General features: G+C 42.3%; 1 protein-coding gene across 1 annotated transcript in view; it reads left to right on the forward strand.

Annotated features, from left to right (window-relative positions):
* Positions 1 to 19,660, forward strand: part of ENOX1 (ecto-NOX disulfide-thiol exchanger 1) — a 251,530-nt gene that overhangs the window by 117,850 nt on the left and 114,020 nt on the right. Inside the window, exon 9 of the mRNA XM_028106142.2 lies at positions 2,762 to 2,879. Within this exon, the coding sequence (XP_027961943.2) occupies positions 2,762 to 2,879 (118 nt within the window). The remainder of the gene's footprint in view (positions 1 to 2,761; positions 2,880 to 19,660) is intronic.

Below are 19,660 nucleotides of genomic sequence, written 5' to 3' on the forward strand. Positions count from 1 at the left end.
ACTGAATCGAGACCCTAAGTCAAGGTTGATTTTCGGGAGGATAGAGAGTCCTCATTTAGGGTGAAATATACAAATCAAGGGTTATGAAAACACAAATTGAAATCCGTAAACTGTGATTCAGATTTGGGAACGATGGGTCTATAAATTGTTTATCTATTTTTTTTCCTTCACATAAACACCAAACATAATTAAAAAATGTTAAGGGAAAGGCAAGTGGCATTATGCTAATGATCTGGGCATAAAAAGGCTGCCATTAGTATGTGAGTGTTGGAAAATATCCATTATTGATCTAAATCACGCTTCCCACCTGCCTGGTCCTCTGCCCCTAGCCCTGCGTCCCCCGAAGGAACGGAGGAACGGGGGCTGTGGTCCCCGCTGTTGAGCAGGGCATGCAAAGCTTCCAGCTTTGTTCCAAGGAAGCCTGCTTGCTTTGCTCAGTGCACACACGGCGCAGTAGAAATGGATGCATACAGTCCTGAAAGGTGCTCCTGCAAAGGGCCTTTGTGCCTCTCTGCCACTCCTACCACCTCTTCTGATATTCTAGGAAATAGAATTCTAAATTACCTTTGATTTTCTCTCCTACATGTCGCTTAATTGATTAAATACCAGTTGGTAATTTAACATTGTGGATGATTTCTCTGTTGCGTATAAGCTTGATAATTGGCTTGATTTTTTTCTGCGTTCCCATGTACAGCATCTGTTAATTATCTGCAACACCTTTACAGATTTATGAGAGTGTACAAGCGATTTACTGCTGAACCAGAGGCACCCTGTGGAAACACCCTCGGCTTTTTTTTCCCCTCCAATTTTTTTTTTCTTTCCAACACTCTTCCCCACTGAATAGTTACAGTATGACAGTTTGTCATTCGTTGTGGGGGCTCAACAACAGACCTTTTCACCCTTCTTTATTCTTTCCACCTGACTTTTCCTTGTTTCTAGTATTTTCAGGCCACCTTTTTGGGAACAGGGTTCTTTGTCAGTAGAAAAATTAGCTGTACACAACCTAAAAGCATCCCCACTAATCACGTGACATCCACCTCCAAGAGCCACTGGTGTTATTTACAGCGGAGTTGGCACCTCTTTCCACTGGCTGGTGTGGCCAAGTGAGGAGGCGTTGCCCATCACCTCCGTGGCCTCTCAAGACTCCCTGTGATGGGCGTCCCTCTCCCAGGGACCCTGACCCTCTGCCCTCCCTCCCCTTTCCCTGTCATCTGCAGTGCTCATTCCCAGGGTTCAGAGTTGACCGTGCAAATACTGCTAGCAATACAGAATTTTCTTTTTGTCCCACTACAGTTAAAATCTGTGAGCTAAGGAGAGAGGAGAGTTCAGAGAACCTATAACACCATAAAATATGCACATCTATCAAATGGGCACTAGAACTGTGCTTAAAATCATGCCATTAATACATTAGGTGTTCTAATTTAGTTTTAGTGTTATTCAGAGATTTATTAAAAGCAAAATTATTTTAACTCTTTGGCTTTTATTTAGAGACTTCAATTTCAGTAGGGAGAAAAAGAATAATGTAGTCCCTCCCCTCCTTTGTTTTGTTTTGTTGAGGACAGTACATGTGAGAGAACAGAATTGATAAGGATTCACAAATACACAATATTCAGTAATACAAAATAATGTAATTACTTACCATGAATAATTAGAGTGTCCTGATTTTTAGGTAAGGGAGTAAAAACTTTATTGTGACTCGTTACTTTTTACAGTGAGTTTTCACATACACTCTTTGACTGCAATCACTCCTCTAGTAAGTAGACAAAGTACGATATGATCTACGGTCTTTCAGTGATGTCAGAACAACCATCACAACAAAAACACTAAACGTTACATGATGATGTGAAACACCAAAAAGAAGGCATCGGTTTTATTTTGTCCTCCAGCATCTTTTGCATTTTGCCATTTGGATGTCTGAATGGTGTGTGCATATGATCACACAGGGGCGTGCACACACAGTGTAAGGGCACTATTTTTTTTAAGATGTTATTCATTTATTAGAGAGAAATCATGAGTGGGGGGAGGGGCAGAGGGAGAGTTAGAAGCAAACCCTCCTGCTGAGCAGGGAGCCCATGCTGGCTCAGTCCCAGGACCGTGGGATCATGACCTGAGCTGAAGGCAGATGCTCAACCTTAACCGACTGAGGCACCCAGGCACCCTGCAGGGTCACTATTTTGCATGAAGAATTCCAGTGGTCCACGTTATCAACTTAGCAAACCAAGTGTCTAGCGTAATGCTAAGGAGTTTTGCATGCATTAACTTATTTGATCTTCAAAACTGTTATCATCACAGTATTCCAATGAGTAAATCAAGGTTAAGAGAGATGAAGAAACATTCCTGAATTTACACAGTGGGTCAGTGGTCAACAAGGCCTTTTATAAGTGCCATCGTGCATGTTTCTTATCATTAGCTCAGAGTCCCTCCTTGTGTGCCGGTCATGGCAAGAGGCATTTCTCTGGAATCCTACTAGGTGATATTATTATACCCTTTCTGGCAAATGAGGAAATTGAGACTCAAGAGATGAAATAATTTGCTGAAGACCCCCTGGCTAGTCATTGGTGAGCCAGGATTTATCCCTGGGTCTTTCCACTCCCTACACCCCTCAGAACTTCATTCCAGATTACACGGGGCAGTGTCTGGGAGGGAAACAATTCAGATTCTAAGCGTTCATATGTCAGTCGGAATACACCAAAAGACCACTGGGAAAAGGTATGTTGACGTGTGTCTGTGACTCTGACATCCTCCTATCTTCTGCTTTCAGGAGCTCCGGAACGCTCAAAGTGAGCAGCTCATGGGCATCCGCCGCGAAGAAGAAATGGAAATGTCAGATGATGAGAATTGTGACAGCCCTACTAAAAAAATGCGAGTCGATGAATCAGGTAATGCTGACGACTGCCACACGCGCACCCCTGTGAGACACCATCATGCTCTTCCAGATCTCAGATGGGGCGTAGGTATTGGGAATGGCCGCATAACTCACTTTTACTTGAGTTACACTAAACTTTCATCTTTGAGTGACTCTACCTTTTATTAATAGAACTTTAAACTCCTTCTTAGGAACATGATGATTTAAATTGCTCCAGTTGTTTCTCCATCCGTAGATCTGGGGCTGTTGTACTTTTCTCAGGGATATTTGCCTATTCCCATAAAAATCCTTTTCCAGAGCGTGGCAGCCACCACTGATGCTGAAATACACATAGAATTTGGTTTCAGTCAGTGTACTTCTTACGTGGGAATTGTTTAATCCCAGAAGAAGCTTTCTAGCCTCTGAGCCAATGTGCTGGAGAATTAGAATAGTTTTCCAATAAACGTTACCTAACCTGTAATCAAAGGGGTGGCCCCATTTGGTACCAAGAAAGGAGTATCACTCCTTGAGTTGTAAAAAGGAGAGAAGCTGAGAGAGGACCTTGCTTTATGTGCTCTGCCTGAACCAAGAGGCTGATTGAAATCTCTCTCCTCAAATTAGATGTAAATCTCTCAGTATTGCAGGCACGATAAATGCTCACTTAGATGTGGGAGACACCAAGGAGACTGCTTGTCTGAGAGGAAGAGTGTTGTCTAAGGGGCCTGGGAAGGACCACAATTGCCACCATTTCCAAAAAAGGAAATCAGAGGGATTGCTTAGATTTGACCTGTCTCCTCTTATGTACCCATGACTAAAATACCCATCTCAGGCTCTTTAACAAAATCAAGAACAGGAACAGAGGATCTTTGCTGATATGTTTGTAGAAGCCAAAACCAAGATTCCAACATGCTCAGGTCAGCAAGATTGCAAAGTGGTAAGAGTGCTCTGTTTCTCCAGGGTTTAGTGAGGGCCAGGGGCGTAAATGACGATCACAAGAAAATGCTCTGCACCAGGCAGATACAGAAGGGACTTTAATTTCATTAGAGTAGTGGTTCTTAAAAGTGTGGTCCTCAGTCCGGCAACATCAGCATCACCTAGGAACTTAGAAATGTAAATCCTCGGGCCCTACTCAATACCCAAGGAATCAGAAACTCTAGGGGAGGCAGAGGTGGTGGGGGTGTGAGTTTCAGCAATCTGTGATTTAAATCCTCCCGGAAATTCTGATGCGTACTAAAGTTTCAGGACCAGTGCCTTAGAAAATTTCCCTTTCATCCTCAAATTCCACTCATTTAAATCTTTTAGAAGCTTAGCATAAAAGCAGGCACCATGCCACTATTTTTTGAAGCCATACATCCTTTGTCTGAAAAATGAACCTACATTTATGTGTCAATGTATGTCTCTTATTAAGTAGATATGAAATTTCTCAGGACTGCTTGATTATTGGACTTGGACTTGCTTATTTGAGGACAGCAATCTCTATTCGGCAAACCTTCACTTATCAAAAGAAAAGAGCGAGTTTTAATGTGAATTTCTTAAATTTAATGAGATCTTCCGATAAATAAATAATTGTTTTTTCCTCTCAAGAAAGCTTTCGTCATTTTTGAAGTTTCTAGATGAGGGGCAAGTTTACATGAAACTTGGATCTTTAACATTCTTACAAGGTAGGTGTAGAAGAAAAGAACGGAATCCATCAGAAATTCTTATTTGAACCCGTGGCTTTTTTTTTAATTTGGGGGTGATATTTCTTTTTAAACAAGTTATCAATTTCCCAAGTAAGGAATGTGTATAATTTCATAGTCTGCTCGGAAGAGGACAAGAATAAGAATGACTCAGAACAGTCGGCTCCAATGGGGAAGTCTTATAGACCATGGCAGCAAGCCCAGACCCCCAGGATCAGTCCCTGAGCTCTGCTGCGGAAGAACTCAAAGTCCTGTTTGCTCAGCAGGGACACGAGATCCTCTCTGGAAGCTTCACTGAGAGCCTCTTTCCCAGATCTCTGTTGATTTCTCCCCCAGGCATCTGGTAAGAGCCTAAGCAGGAGCTGAACTTTGAGTTCTCCAGGTTTGTTCCTTGGTCAGCGGCATGAATGAACACAGCACCAAGCATGTTCTATACCAAGTGCCGGGGAAAGAGATGGAAGAACTGGAGTTCAAATGCCAGGTTCCCAGGAGTTCAGAATCTTTTTCGTGCTTTTCAAAAATGAGTTGGACCAGAGAACGCAACATGTGGTTTATGGGGGAAAGCTCAGGACCAATTAGAGGGGAAGGAAAGCAGCTAACCTTTTTTATTCCAGTGGGCCCTGAAGATCCCGCCAAAAGGCTGGAAGCTGTTTTTCTTTCAGCCCAACATATTCGGGGACACCACCTGACAGCAAGAATTCCCATCTGGTCCTTTGACCAAGCTCCCGCTGGATCCCTGCAAACGGCTGCTGGAAGGGGAGGGATTGAGGCCCTGCAACCTGAGGGAGACACACCTTTCAGCAGTATCATCAGGCAACTCCGCATTCATTTTAGGTGCAAATTGGCATCTGTCCATCACCCAGGAGCAGACATCTCAAAACCTAGTGCTCTGATTCACTGGCGGCAATTGCCGAGGGCACCTAGAAGTAAACGCCTCTATTCTTTTAAAAAATCCCTTGCCCTCCTCCTTTCTGCTCAAACAGTGAGCTTTGGCCTCCAACCTCCCAGTCATTGGGTGACCCAAGACTTCTTGGGAATGCCAGGGGAGAACATCCTTCGTGGAGCCTCCTGCCCGAGAGGACTGTGGCAAGGCCACCTCCTTGTAGGATGCGTGAGGCGGGTCTACCACGGCCTCCCTTGCTCTTCATTTCCTCCTAGAGCAGAGACCAACCTGCATGGGTTTTATTTCTGAGGGGGAGGCAGAGAGAGTCGACTTTGGTTTCTAGAAGAGACAGGATTTTTTTGTGAGGACTTATGTGATAGCTTGGGTTTATTTATTTATTTATTTTTTAAATCCGTGTCTTTTAGCATATCTCTGCTTTTGTGGTTATGAAGAAGATTTCACTGTGCTTTTGCCTTTTACCACACGTAATAACTCCGCAGTGTGTCTTTGGCTAGAGAGTTCTCCACTACTGTCACCACTACCATCTAATTCTGGGCAGGCAGCTCACTGTTCCTTATCAGTTGACTCTTAAGGGGGAAACGGAGTTTGCTGGAGCAAAACTAAGATGCCGATAAAAATGAAAATGAGTTTTGTTAATAAATTTGAAACTCAAGACAGATTTATCAAAGCATTCATTCAAGAAGATTGGCATCCTGCTCCAAAGCCTATGAAGATAATTTTTGATAAAAATTCACATTTATTGCCGCAAAGTCTGCCTCTTACTGGAATTAAGCCCAACTTTAAAAGCCAGATCTATTGCTCCTTCTTCTCCTCCCTCCTCCAGGTTGGCAGTGGGGGTGGGCAGAAGTGCACAGGGAGAAAAGGGAGGAAAAGAGGAAGTCTGTCCAGAGTGTAAGGCCTCGTGTGGGTGGCAGAACCCGATCAGGTGTAGTACTGTGGAGTCCGTGCAGGTAGAGACCTCCCAACTGTACTTACAGTGTCGAGCACATAGTAAGTGCTCAGTCACTGTGTACTCTGCTTGCCTTAGTCACCCTCCAGCACCTGGCCCTGGGCCTTTCACCAAGTAAGTGAATTTTGTTGACTTCAATTGCATATTCGCCTTCTACTGGTCTTTTTGATGCCTTTGTCCCATAAGTTGATGGGAAGGGTGTAACCCTGAGAACATTTGCTCTAAATTTAAATGGCAAGCACGAAGAAGCTTGTTCAAACAAGGATGATTCATTTCTCCAAAATGTGCAAAACTCTTATGCATTCAGAATCCAGTGCCACGTGCTGAATAGGCTAGGACCCAGAGAGCTGACGCTCAGCATCATTCTAATTATTAACAAACATTTGTCAAGCCCTTCTTGTGCGCAGAGCACTGTAAGCCCAGGAGATATGGAGAGGGCTAGACATAGTCTGTCCTGCCCTCAAGAGTGTGAGATACTTTTTGAAGAGAAGAAACATACATTTGGGGGCGCCTGGGTGGCTCAGTCGTTAAGCATCTGCCTTCAGATCAGGTCATGATCCCAGGGTCCTGGGATCAAGCCCCGCATCGGGCTCCCTGCTCCGTGGGAAGCCTGCTTCTCCCTCTCCCACTCCCCTGCTGTGTTCCCTCTCTCGCTGTGTCTCTCTCTGTCAAATAAATAAATAAAATCTTTAAAAAAAAATATATATACATTTTAAGTCAATAAAAGTACAGTGCCTAAATGCCTAAAAGCCTAATGCCAAATATGTTCTAAAGCCATTGCTTTAAATTCACTATAAACCAAAATGAATATCACTATCTAGCATATGCACCTTATCCAGTATATGGTAAGTATAGATTGTACATTGAACACAAATTTTAGAAGAGTAAAGCTAAAATATCTTTTCATAATAGACCACCCTTAAAACATTTCATAACTCACAAACAAGTGTTCTTGGATTTTGATTACACCTCATTTAAACTCTGAGCTCTTTATAGGAGCACATACTCCTTTAATTACGAAAAGTGTTTTCTTGGTTGTTGATTTGCCATGGAAACTTACCACATGTAGGTACAGATTTATTTTTCTAATTTCAATAAGACATCCAGCAAGGATTTCCCGAATCTTTCAGCTAACTGAATCAAATTAGGGACTCACAATAAAGTTCAGTTGGAATCAGCAGTATTCAGTTTTCTGAATAATTCTACATGTAGCTGAAAGCTTGAGGTTAAAAAAATTAATAGTAATAATAATTACGCTCTCTCTGACTATCCCCTTGATCTCTTTTTTTTTAAGATTTTTTTTTATTTATTTGACAGAGGGAGACACAGCAAGAGAAGGAATACAATAGGGGGAGTGGGAGAGGGAGAAGCAGGCTTCCGGCTGAGCAGGGAGCCTGATGTGGGGCTCGATCCCAGGACCCTGGGATCATGCCCTGAGCTGGAGGCAGACGCTTAACAACTGAGCCACCCAGGTGCCCCTCTTTGTTTTTTTTTTAAGGATTTATTTATTTATTGGGGTACCTGAGTGGCTCAGTTGGTTAAGTATCTGCCTTTGGCTCAGGTCATGATCTCAGAGTCCTGGGATCCAGCCCCACATAGGGCTCCCTGCTTAGTGGGGAATCTGCCTCTCTCTCTGCCCCTCCCCCTGCTCTTGCACTCTTGCGTGCTCTCTCTCTCACACTCAAATGAATCTTTAAAAATAAAAAAAGTATTTATTTATTTACTTATTTATTTTAAAGGCGGGGGGTATGGGCAGAGGGAGAGAGAGAGAAGCAGCCTCCCCACTGAGATATAACCTGAGCCAAAACCAAGAATCAGAAGCTCAACCGACTGAACCACTCAGGCGCCCCTCCCCTTGATCTCTTTGAACACTGGGACTGCCATTGTTTTTTCTGCTTTAGTTTATTTCCTATACAAGAGTGTTTTTGAAAGACATAAAGGGTGCCCGACAGATTACAATTTGTCACAAGCCTGAGAAGAGGATTACTGCTGCCCTGGGCACCAGCCTGGGCACAGAAGGAAGGAGCCATTGGACACCAGAGCTGGGTCCTGCTGCCTACTCATGGGGGCCCACTGAAGGGGGCCATGTCACCCACAGCTGGTAGAAGCCTTTAGGAAACACTGCATGTGATCTAAGCAGGCTTACTCTGGAGTTGCTCAGAACTCAGCAGAGGGAAAAGAGTGCTCAGACATGACAAGTGAGATGACTTGGTGAGGCCACAGCCGTGCTGAACTCCCCGCACCAGCAGACCCCCAAGGCAGGGGCACCAGTGGTGAGAGGAAGCGTGGAAGGATAATCTGTTAGCAGACTTCTGTTTTCACATGTGATGACAAACCAAAGGAGAGAAAGAGCAGCGGCGTGTGTCCATCAGCTACCACTGAATTAAAGATGAGCCTTTTATTTTCAACCACAACAGAATGTCTTCTGGGAATCCAAGTGCCAAACAAAGAAATGTGATTAATTAAAACTAATATGGCTGAAAGATGACGAAGGAAATCTTATGATGTGGGCTGAGCAACCTGCTTCATTCTTGAACTCTTGAAATAGAACTTCATTCTCAAGATGCCTAGGCTTTGGCTGCCCACCCCCCAACCTCCTTCCCTTTTAAATCTTGCTAATCTTACCAAAGGAAATCAAACAAATGTTTATTTCAGATATTTCAGTTCCCTGATTTCATGTGCAGTTACAGTTCCCTTTTCATAAAGGACATGTTTTTGAAGAGTGTAGAAATACTTTTTTTTTTTTTGTAAATTGCCTTACCTTTTAAATGCAAGAGACAGATGCTATTAAGTTGATCCTCGAGCCTAGGATTCCTTTGTAATAGAAGCATTCCTGTCCAACAAGACTGTTTGTGTGTTTTGTAAAGTCACATTTGAAGCCTAAGCTCTCTTTAAGCTTAGCCCCCTTATAATCTGATTTGTATATAGTACCTGGCAATGTCATATTCCTGACATCTCTCACATAGGCACAAATGCTCCCTAACCATGTGTTTTGTGTAAAATTGATTTGTTCTGCTGAAATTGTGTTGGGTCTAGGAGACCAGAGATTTTGCCCGATACTCTAACCATGCAACTGTGCTGCACGCCTGCAAAACCCAGTAGAACCCTCACTGAGGATCTCAAAGAGTCTACACCTGGTGCATGCTAGCTCGGAGCTGGGGGTGGTTCTCCTAATGGTTTCCCATGTGACAGCCTCGCACAGGGTCTAGCTGCATTTGGGAAGCAGTCTGCGGCTCTGTTAAGCTCTGGCTTCTTGCCTAGTGGCTCAAGCCCCTGGGGCCTGGTGAAGGGCTTGGGCTCATGGGCAGTTGGCAGGCAGAGGAGAAAAGTGAGGAAGTTCACAGCCCGTCCTCACACAGGGAGAACTGCAGAGCCCAGGACCTGGGCAGGGTGTAGACAAATAGCCAGCGTGCAGCCCAAGGTCGCCACACAGCCGCTCAGGCACAGCCCACAGCCCCGACACCTCTCACCTGCCAAAGCACCGCCATAGATTGCAGTTTATTATGTTTTCTGGGCATTTCATTCTGATAAGGTCTGATGCAGGATCATTCCTTAGAAGAGTAGATTTAATCCTGTTTTCTTAGTAGGTTGTAAGGACTCTGAGGGAATATTTATGTAAGAAGATGCAAAGTTGCTATGGAAAATACTATAGCAACCTAACATCTTCCAGGAGTCAGGCAGCCACTTGTAACCGCAATCTAAATTTACATTTATTTTAGTGTCATTTTATCGACACTCTTAGTATCTCATCCTAACAGGATGTTAAAATATGTTTTCAGCCTTCATTTGAGCAAAATTAACACAGTGTTGTTGGAATTTAAGTGTGATTTGCACAACTTCTGGAAAAAATCAGAATATTTTCAAGGGAGTTTAGATGACAGAATCTGGGTAAGTTTGTAAGTTTTTTTTTTTCTTTCTAAACATAAGAAAGAATTCCTTAGTAGTGTTTATTCCTAATTGTTCCTTTTTTAGTTTGTAAATAATAAATAGGAATTTCTGATCATGAAACGGGGATTATCCTTTTCAACACTGACAATTTGTCAAGTGTCCCTTAGAATCAACTGATTCTAGTTGGTGCTTATAGAAAATACTTGTAGTAGATCAGCTCATTGCCCTCCAGCAGCATGTAACATTTTAGAAATAAAATCTGTTGGTTTTTTTTATTTTTAAAAGATTTTTATTTATTATTTGACAGAGACAGTGAGAGAGGGAACACAAGCAGGGGGAGTGGGAGAGGGAGAAGCAGGCTTCCCGCTGAGCAGGGAACCCAATGCGAGGCTCAATCCCAGGACCCTGGGATCACGACCTGAGCCGAAGGCAGACGATTAATGACTGAGCCACCCAGGTGCCCCTATATGAATTTTTTCATATAAAAATTATACTTGGTCATTTTGGAAAATCTAATGATTAAGAAGAATGAAAGAAGAAAACTGTTATAATACTACAAAAGATGGTTTCGTTTTTTAATCTTTTTTTCTCCTGCACAGTGCAACTATAGAAGTACTTATCTATATATTTTTTAAGTCTCAGAAACAATAATTCTACATGATTTTGTTTTCAGACAGCTCTCCTTCTGTAACAGTGAATTTTTTTTTAAAGCTTCCTTTTTTTATGTCAATGAAATAGAAAATATAGAGAAAATGAGTGATTATCTTTTCTGGATCATAGGCTTCTTTGCATGAATCTTTGTGAGTCTAAGCTATAATCTTTGAGGTGGTCAGAGTGGATACTTGAGGTTATTAAAAGCCTGATAACTGGACCAGCCATCCCCAAAGCATCTTTTAGGTCCCTTAAATGTGAGTGTGGCAGAGAGGCTATAGATATGAGACTGGTTGGTAGTGGAAAGTTAGTATCTATTGATTTTTCTTCTATACCTCTCCATCTAAAATTTTAAAGTGTGACTATAACACTATTAAAGTGGGACATTGGCCAAAAGAATCAATACCAGACTATATTAAAACATATGCTGTTACCAGCTTCTTAGCACTGATGTACTGTTTATGAACATCATTGTCCTAATTCTCCTATGTTTTCATATTGCTTTTTTCATCAAAACACAGTTGGTGACATAGTTATTATATCTTGACTCCTAACACTGTTGCCCACAAGCTTCATTAATCAAAGACCTGACGATGCTAGGTCTACTGCATGAATACAGCAAGCCAGAACAAGAGGACATCCTGTAGAATTCCAGGAAGCCATACACAGTTGAGGGCCTCATAGCTAATGAAAAAAGTAACTGAAAGAAGTAATTACTCTCTTCCCTTTCTTGGAAATTCCACCTGCATGATATGATACTTATACTTAGAAGCCCCTAGACTTTGAAGTTTATAGCAGTTTTCAAATTATTATTACAGTAAGCTCTCCCATGTCTAAACAGCTTAGAGACTCTTCTCTTTTCCTTGGGTGAATGTCCTTGATACCAGGGAGGGACTTAGGGCTCAGCCACTCCTCTCCAGTTCCAGGACACAATGTCTTCAGCCTTCTGGGAAGTGGTTAAGAAAGGAAATTTTATTTTGGATTCCCCAGGAGTAGCAGAGAAATAGGGAGAAACACCTCTGGAGCAGAAGTTGCAAGATGGAATGTATTCATTGTGGTGCTTCAGGTAGGGTGTTGGAGGTTCTTTAATGAGCCCACTATACTTCCAAAGCTGCTGTGTCCCAGAGGCCTTTGCTTTCCACTTGAGGGACATGCATCATTGCCACTTGATGCAGTTATCTAAATTTTCAGTTATTAGAATTGCTTTAGAAACACGTCAATATCTAACACTGGGATATGGGTTAATTAATTACATATCCATAAGCAACCTTGAGAAAAATCTTACTCTGGCACACTATATCATGGCATGAGAGGTTCTCAGTATATTGCTAAGTGATAAAAATCAGTTACAAATCAAGGTATGGATCATTCCAAGTGGTTTATATATGTATTGTATTCACAATTTGTATGTTAGGGGAAAATATGTAAGGATATAGGTCAAAATATTCAGAGTGATTATTTCTAGATGGTGTAACTACAGGTGATTTTTGTTTTCTTCTCTGTGCATCTCAAAAATTTCCACAAAATATACCTGTATTATTTTAATAATTAAACTACAATAAATATTAATTTTAAAATTACCTAAGAGAACCTGTGGTGAAATTCACATTGGTTGGGGAATACCTAACCATTTCCAATTATACAGGAAAATTAAAAGTAGTAACAAATAGTAACCAGTAACAGATGATGGAAGTTTATTGAATTGCCTTCTTTTGCTTTACATGAGGAAATTTCCACATTTAATTTCCAGACCATATTGTCTTACAATTTCCTATTCCAAGGGCTGATCATATTTTCATAACTATTAAATTAAGAGTCAAGAAATAATTCAAGTTCTAAACCGGGCAGCCATGTTGAATTTGCACCCACAGGGAGTGGCAATGATGAGTCTTCAGATGTGGAAGAAACCCTTAGAAATCATCTTGTACAACCACCTTCTTTTTTTTTACAGATAGGAATGTGTAGTCACATGTTGAGAAGTTACATTATTTCCCTAAGGTAGCAAGTGGAAAGTCTAGAACTCAGTGCTAGTTTCCGTCTTTCCAGGTTAGTGACCTTCATATGCCACCACTAAGTTTAATGGGAAAAAGAAAACTCCTCAGATGCCTTAAGGGGCATCATAAGAGTCAGTCATCAAATAAAATCAACATCTGCAATGTGCACGGCACCATGATGCCACTTGGGAGGCGAAGGTAGATTGGAGAGCTTATTACCTTAAAATATTACTCTGGACAACGCTGACTGGGGCTTATGTTTAGTCTTCCCATTATTTTCTGTATTTTCTACTAACTAGAAAGAGATTGGCTTCAACATAGGCAGTGCATCCAGCAAACTGTTCTTAAACCCATTCCAACAGAAATGCCAGCTTTTAAAAATATTCAGGAAATTGGCACCGTCTCTTTTCTAGTTGAGTGATACTTATTTCCTCAAAAGCAATCTGTTCTGTGGCTTCAGGCAAGAAGAAGAAGAAATGCTTTGAAGAGGTGAAGTACATTGGGGAAGGAGCTGTGTGCCCTGTCATGCATTTTCTTTGGTGAACCACCCATACTGTCCCAATTCTGTTTCCCATTCCCAAACTCTCCAAACAAGTGAAGAGAAAAATTGAGGTACTTCTCAAAACACAGGCACAGACTTGATCGTTGATCTAGAATGATCTGAGCTACAATATTAGCCCTTTTATTTCCCATCTCATCCCATATTTCCTTTGCATCCCCAAGGGCTGGGAGAGCCAACGAGAAGATCACCAGTTTATTGACTCTCTATCTAATTTCAGACTTATTGAAGTACTGTCCCAGCTTCCTTGTTCCTGGGGCCTTTTTTTTTTCTTTTTTTATGAGATGTACTGCTTAATAAATCTCGAAGTCTGAGGGACAGCGTCTACAATAATATCAATCCTAATGAGATGCACAGACTCAGGGACGTTTTGATCCAGTAGAGATCTTACAAGTAATATGTCCTCTCCCTCTCCATCCCATGTTTTAATTTAATGAGAAAAATGTGGGTTTTTTTTTTTACCCCCAAAACAATAATTAGTTGAAATACCAAATAAATTCTGCAAGTTTATATCGGGTAGTTTTTGTCATTACAAGTTTTCAGGTACAACATAAGTGACAATTTGGCAAATCTTGTGGAGGTAGGATAAGATTTATTCTTCTTTTAGTGATTTATCAGTTTTTAAAGAATTGTCTCCGCCTGCCATACCCAGACTTTTGTAGTATAGTTTGTATAATCTGAGTATCCTAAAGCCATCCATTTGTCTATCCTTATTAGCTCTTTGCCTCTGTGAATTATCTCAAGCAATGTCATAGTACAAAGCAGTGATAAAATGAATATTCATTGAATTTTTATGATGTATTTGGGATCATGGTATTTGTCTTTCAGTGCCAGATTAAGGGGAAAAATCAGCAAAGTCCTTTTTAAGACTAATTGAGACTCAGTCTTTGCTCTGAGAGTGTTGCTTATCTACTCTGAAGAATTGTCGTAGCACATGATCAGAGTTCTCCTTTTCCTGGAATAGGCCTGGGTCATGGGTCCATACAGTGTCTGCCCCCAGTACCCTCAGCAGTTAGAGCCTAAGTGAGCAGGTACACTCTGACATAAAGAACTATGGGAGCAGAGATTATCTGTGAAAAGATTGTATAAATCTGTTCATCTTAACTCTGTCTTATCCCTGGTTTATGTTTTGTTTCAAGCAAATAAGAGTGGAAACATGATGACATGGGAGGATCTTGCACCCCATATGCTCCTTAAAGACTAGTCTGAGGTCCTTTCCTTTCTGAATGGCCAGCATATGGCATTGTACATAGTAGGCGAACAAGAATGTGTGGAGGGGCGCCTGGGGGGCTCAGTCGTTAAGTGTCTGCCTTCGGCTCAGGTCGTGATCCCGGGGTCCTGGGATCGAGCCCCGCATCGGGCTCCCTGCTCCGCGGGAAGCCTGCTTCTCCCTCTCCCACTCCCCCTGCTTGTGTTCCCCTTCTCTCTCTGTCTCTCTCTGTCAAATAAATAAATAAAATCTTAAAAAAAAAAAAGAACGTGTGGAATGATGGGATAGGAAATTCGAACTAGGAAGAACTAATTTCTAATCTGTTAAAGGACTTTTTTTTCAGTTTACCCCCCCCCAAAAAAAAAAACCCCACAACTAGTATCTATTTAATCCTTATAGTACTGACCATGTTTTTAGATGAGGACCCTGAGGTCTAATGGAGGTTTACCAACTTGCTCCAAATCTCGTAAGAGGAATGTGGGTTTAAGTCCCTTCTTGTTCTCTGTCCAACCCCCTTTGCCTCCCTCCTGTGTATAATCTCTGCACGACCCTCTGAAATTGACAGGAGCAGGGACACAAAAGAACGTGGCCGGTGTTCTCAGGACTACTGCTGGATGGGGAGTCTGGGTGGCTCAGTCAGTTAAACGTCTGCCTTCAGCTCAGGTCATGATCCCAGGCTCCTTGTTTAGCAGGGAGCCTGCGTCTCCCTCTGCCTCTGCCTCAGCCTGCCACTCGCCCTGCTTGTGCTCTCTCTCTTACTCTCTGTCAAATAAATAAATCAAATCTTAAGAAAAAAAAAAAAAAGAATACCCTGGAGTCCCCAGACTACCACACATGTCAGTCCCTTTTCCCTCCTCTGCAGAATCCTGCTTCCATAATTCTACAACAAAGACTCTATGTGTTACTTTTTAGAACAGGAAGAATGACATGTCCTTTCAGGTCATTAAAAGATGGGGGACTATGGCAAGGTGAGGGATGAAGCTAAAATGAGGAATAGCAAAGAAATTAGGTAATATTTGAAACCTTTCCCCCTAGAACTATGTTGAAATTAACGCAGATGGAAAATGTATCTTGATTTTTTTAGTGATTGAAAATTGTTGGGTCTTTGGGCTTTCGAAATAGAAATTAAAACTTAAATTGGACTCTTTGCCCCTTCAATGCAACATTTATGACTCTTAGGAATGTTATAATTGATGCCGGATCATCAGCACCAAGTTAACAGAGCACGTTATATAAAACTATCCATGGCGCCTTCTCTCTCATGTTCAATAAAGAGCTAGCAAACAAGAGAGCTAGTTTCTCAGAGGAATTCTTTTAACCTTTCAGAAACAAAATATTTCATGCTAATTCCTGTTTAATTGGAGGGAAGTCATTTCTTTAAAATCATTGAATATGAGTTTGAAGTCTGTTCCATCCCTGACCTCTTTAATTGAATCAAGGTCACCTCATAAACTTGCCCAAACAGCTCTATTTCTCAATTAGAAAAAGGGGTAGAGCTGTTTAAAAGCATTTAGTGTTTGATTAATAGTGCTTAACTGGGGCTTCAGCACTCGCAGAGGGTTTTTAAAGAGTTGCTAGTAAGAATAAAACATTGCTACCTGAAAAATTACACTCATCAAAAACCGAAAACAAATCATTTTAATGAGCAAAGCAAAAACTGCTTTTTGTGGGGATATAAGAAAAATTATCATACTCAATACACAGAGGGTTTTAATATCTGAACAACTCTCTCCCAGGGAAAAATTGCTATAATTTAGCCATCTAGGCATTTTTTAAAATATGTGCACTTTTCCCTGCCCAAGGACTTGGGGAAGATGAATGAAAAGTTTGTCGAAACAGGATTTTGTAGCACCCAAGCTCTGGGGATGAAAAAAGTAATGAGAAGATGTGTCCAGTTGAAGAATGTGAACTAGAACCATCTGAATGGATGAGAAGAAATTAAGAGTTCTGAAAACGAGTTTTTGGAAGGCCTCCTTCCACATTTCCTTCTTACTTCCTGGGCCTAAGGAAGGCCAAGCTCACCTTGATGCTCTTTGGATGAGAGGGTCATTTGGGTGGTAAAATCACCAGAAAGGCTCTGAGGAAATGGATACATGAGTGAGAATTTGAGTCCCTGGAAGAGACTGAATATAGTAAAGAATAACTTGGAACCAGATGAGGTCAGAGGCCTCTGGAGGTATCTGAGTTTTGTTTCTGGTGTGGCTTGGCAAACGATGGGTCCCTTCCGAGCCTCAGCCTTCTCAGTAGTAACATAAGGCTCATCCTAAGAGAGTTCACTTGAGGTTGTAAGAAATAACCAAGTAAGGTATTCCATGGCATTTTGCAAATACCTGGTACCGTGGCCATGTGGAGAATGGATACTGGGGAGCAATAACAGAAGGTGTAAATGAGTGGTTCACAGCCCTGCCTCCACGTGGGAAGCTTTCCTAGCAATGCCTCGGAGTTCAGTCCCACTCACGTAAGTTATAAATTACTGCTCAGGTATTTCTGCTGCACAGAGGCTTGAGAAACACTGGTATGTAACATGAGGATTGACGTCTGTCAATAATACGTAAGAAAGAAAGGGAAAAAAGGTTGAGGTAAGGTAATAAAATATGAAAAGACAATAAAAATGAAGTAAAAGATAAAAATGTTTAGTGGAAAGGAAGTGACTGACATAGGCAATGATAAAGGACCGAAGAAAGAAGAAATGAATGGGAGCTCAATTATTAGTTTAAGTATGGCATGCACGACACAGGCGGGCAACCCCCCTCCTCACATCCATGTGACAAACATGTGACATATCCTTCGGCTAGTGGGAAAAAGGCTAGTTGGGAGGAAGGAAAAAAAAATGAAGGTAGTCTGATGCAGAAAAATGTGATGAAGGCCAGGAACATAGTCTCGGCTTTTCTCAGACTCTAAGAGAATAGCCAGGGACTGTTTTCTCATCCATCAGGGGTGAGACAAGGAAGCAGTGATGCCTGGCCCCATGCCAAAGAGAAAAGCCTCCGAGGATCCAGCGATGAGTCTGGGGAGAGCACGCACAAAGGATGGGCCCCCTCTCCTCAGGGGGAAGCTGGTCTGAGGGCCCGGTCAGGGATTGTTAGTTCCCACAGAGCACAGACGTCGAGCTGGGCCTCTCCTGGGTGCAAGCCACAGACCGGCTGCAGCTGGAACTTTCTCCAGAAATATGGCTGCGAAGAAAAGTAATACACAACATCCAGTAGATCAGAAAAATGTGTTTTGGAGACACTGCCTGGAGGATTTATGAAAGCATTCAGTCACACTATCATCACGGGAGAGGCAGTAAGTAGCATTCAGAGAGGAGCAGGTAGATAGATTCATGAAATGTGAGAAGGCAAGGCAGGTGGCAGAGAGGCTGGACGGCCATGTTGGATGGTCAGAGCTGGACAGGGGAAGGTCCTTTTAAGAACAGAAAAGCTGTTAGAGAAGGCAGGTGTCAAAAAAATAATGAAAAATATAAGACTGGAAAAAAGAAGAAAGCATGAAGAAATGGGGATTTGGTCCCTAAAAAGCCAGGGAAGTGGTTCTAAAACTTTGGCAGGCACTCCACCCACCCTAGAAAGTGGCTGAAGTGCACGTCCTCAGGGCCCATTCCAGACGCTCAGATTCAGAAGGTTTGGGATGGGTCCAAGAATTCTCATTTAAGAGTTACCAAAGTGGGACAAATGAAGGCTGCATGTGGAACAAACTTTTGAGGAATATTGGCCTTAGTTATTCATACCAGTGTCATTCTGCCGTGGTGATATATTTAGAGAGGATGGGATTCTTTCTCTCCTAATGTCAGGCACAAATACGTGGGTATAAATGAATCTCAATGCTAGTGACCAGGATGGTGGAGAGGATGTGCCTTTACCAGCCTCTACTTCCCCCCGAGCTTAAGAGCTACGTGTTGGTTCTCTCGTAGTAGACCGGATAAAGTTTATATAAAGCATAAAAACTGAGGGGAGAAAAAAGGTTTCTTTACAACTCATCTTTGTTATCCCAAGTATTTGATGTTATAAAAATAAAAACTGTGGGAAAAGTTGCTATTCTTTGCCCAAGATGTTGCCTAGATCTGAGAACATTGTTTAGGTTCTGGCTGACCTTCATTTCACATTTCAGAGTGTGGGTATGTTTTATGTGGGTGTGTGTTTGTGTGTCTGGGGGAGAGGCTGTTAGTAGGAGCAGGAAATCATCACTTCTCGAGAGGAAGGTTTCTTGAAAAAAATTAGAAATGACCATTTGTTAAAAGGGAAAGGAATCCGCATGTTGGTGGAGAAAAAGTGGTAATGGTCCCCACATGGTAATTGCTTCAAGGGAAGGGTTGCTGTTTAAAATTTCTCTCTTTGGACAAGACCAATTGATAGTTAGGGTGAAGTTGCACAGAGCAAAACCCAGTGGTACAGTACTGTCCCCAAGGGAGGCGCTCTGTCTGAAAGGGTGGCGGCCACGGCCGAGGGAGGGGTGACTACCCCCAGACACCTGTGTCATCGTGTGATTTATCTTGGTCTGAGTCTGACTGCTCTAAAAAAGAATCTTTAAAGACTTCAGAAGGTGGGGCTCTTGGATGGTGCAATCAGTTCAGCATCCGACTCTTGGTTTCGGCTCAGGTCATGATCTCGGGGTCCTGGGATCGAGCCCCATGTCAGGCTCCACACTCAGCATGGGATCTGCTTGAGATTCTCTCTCCCTCTCCCTCTGCCCCTCCCACTCGTGCTATTTCTCTCTCTCTCTCTCTTTCTCTCAAATAAATAAAATCTTAACAAAAATAATAATAAAAGCCTTTAAGGGGGGGGGGGTGGAATGTGGCCCTGAGTCTTAGAAATCAACATAGGGATTGGAAGTGAAAAAGAAAATTGAAGTTTAATCAAAAGAAAAGGTAGAGTCATGGTGGGGCGATGTCCCTCTCAATACACCTGCTGCCTGGATCTGGGGCTCCAACATCCCAGCCCCCTCTTCTCTCTCTCCCCCTGGTCCAGCCCTGGCTGCCTGGGTGCCT

This window comes from Eumetopias jubatus, unplaced genomic scaffold (assembly GCF_037043125.1).
Source record: "Eumetopias jubatus isolate StellerSeaLion01/CBP00866 unplaced genomic scaffold, mEumJub1_p1.0 scaffold_3, whole genome shotgun sequence".
Classification (NCBI taxonomy): domain Eukaryota; kingdom Metazoa; phylum Chordata; class Mammalia; order Carnivora; family Otariidae; genus Eumetopias; species Eumetopias jubatus.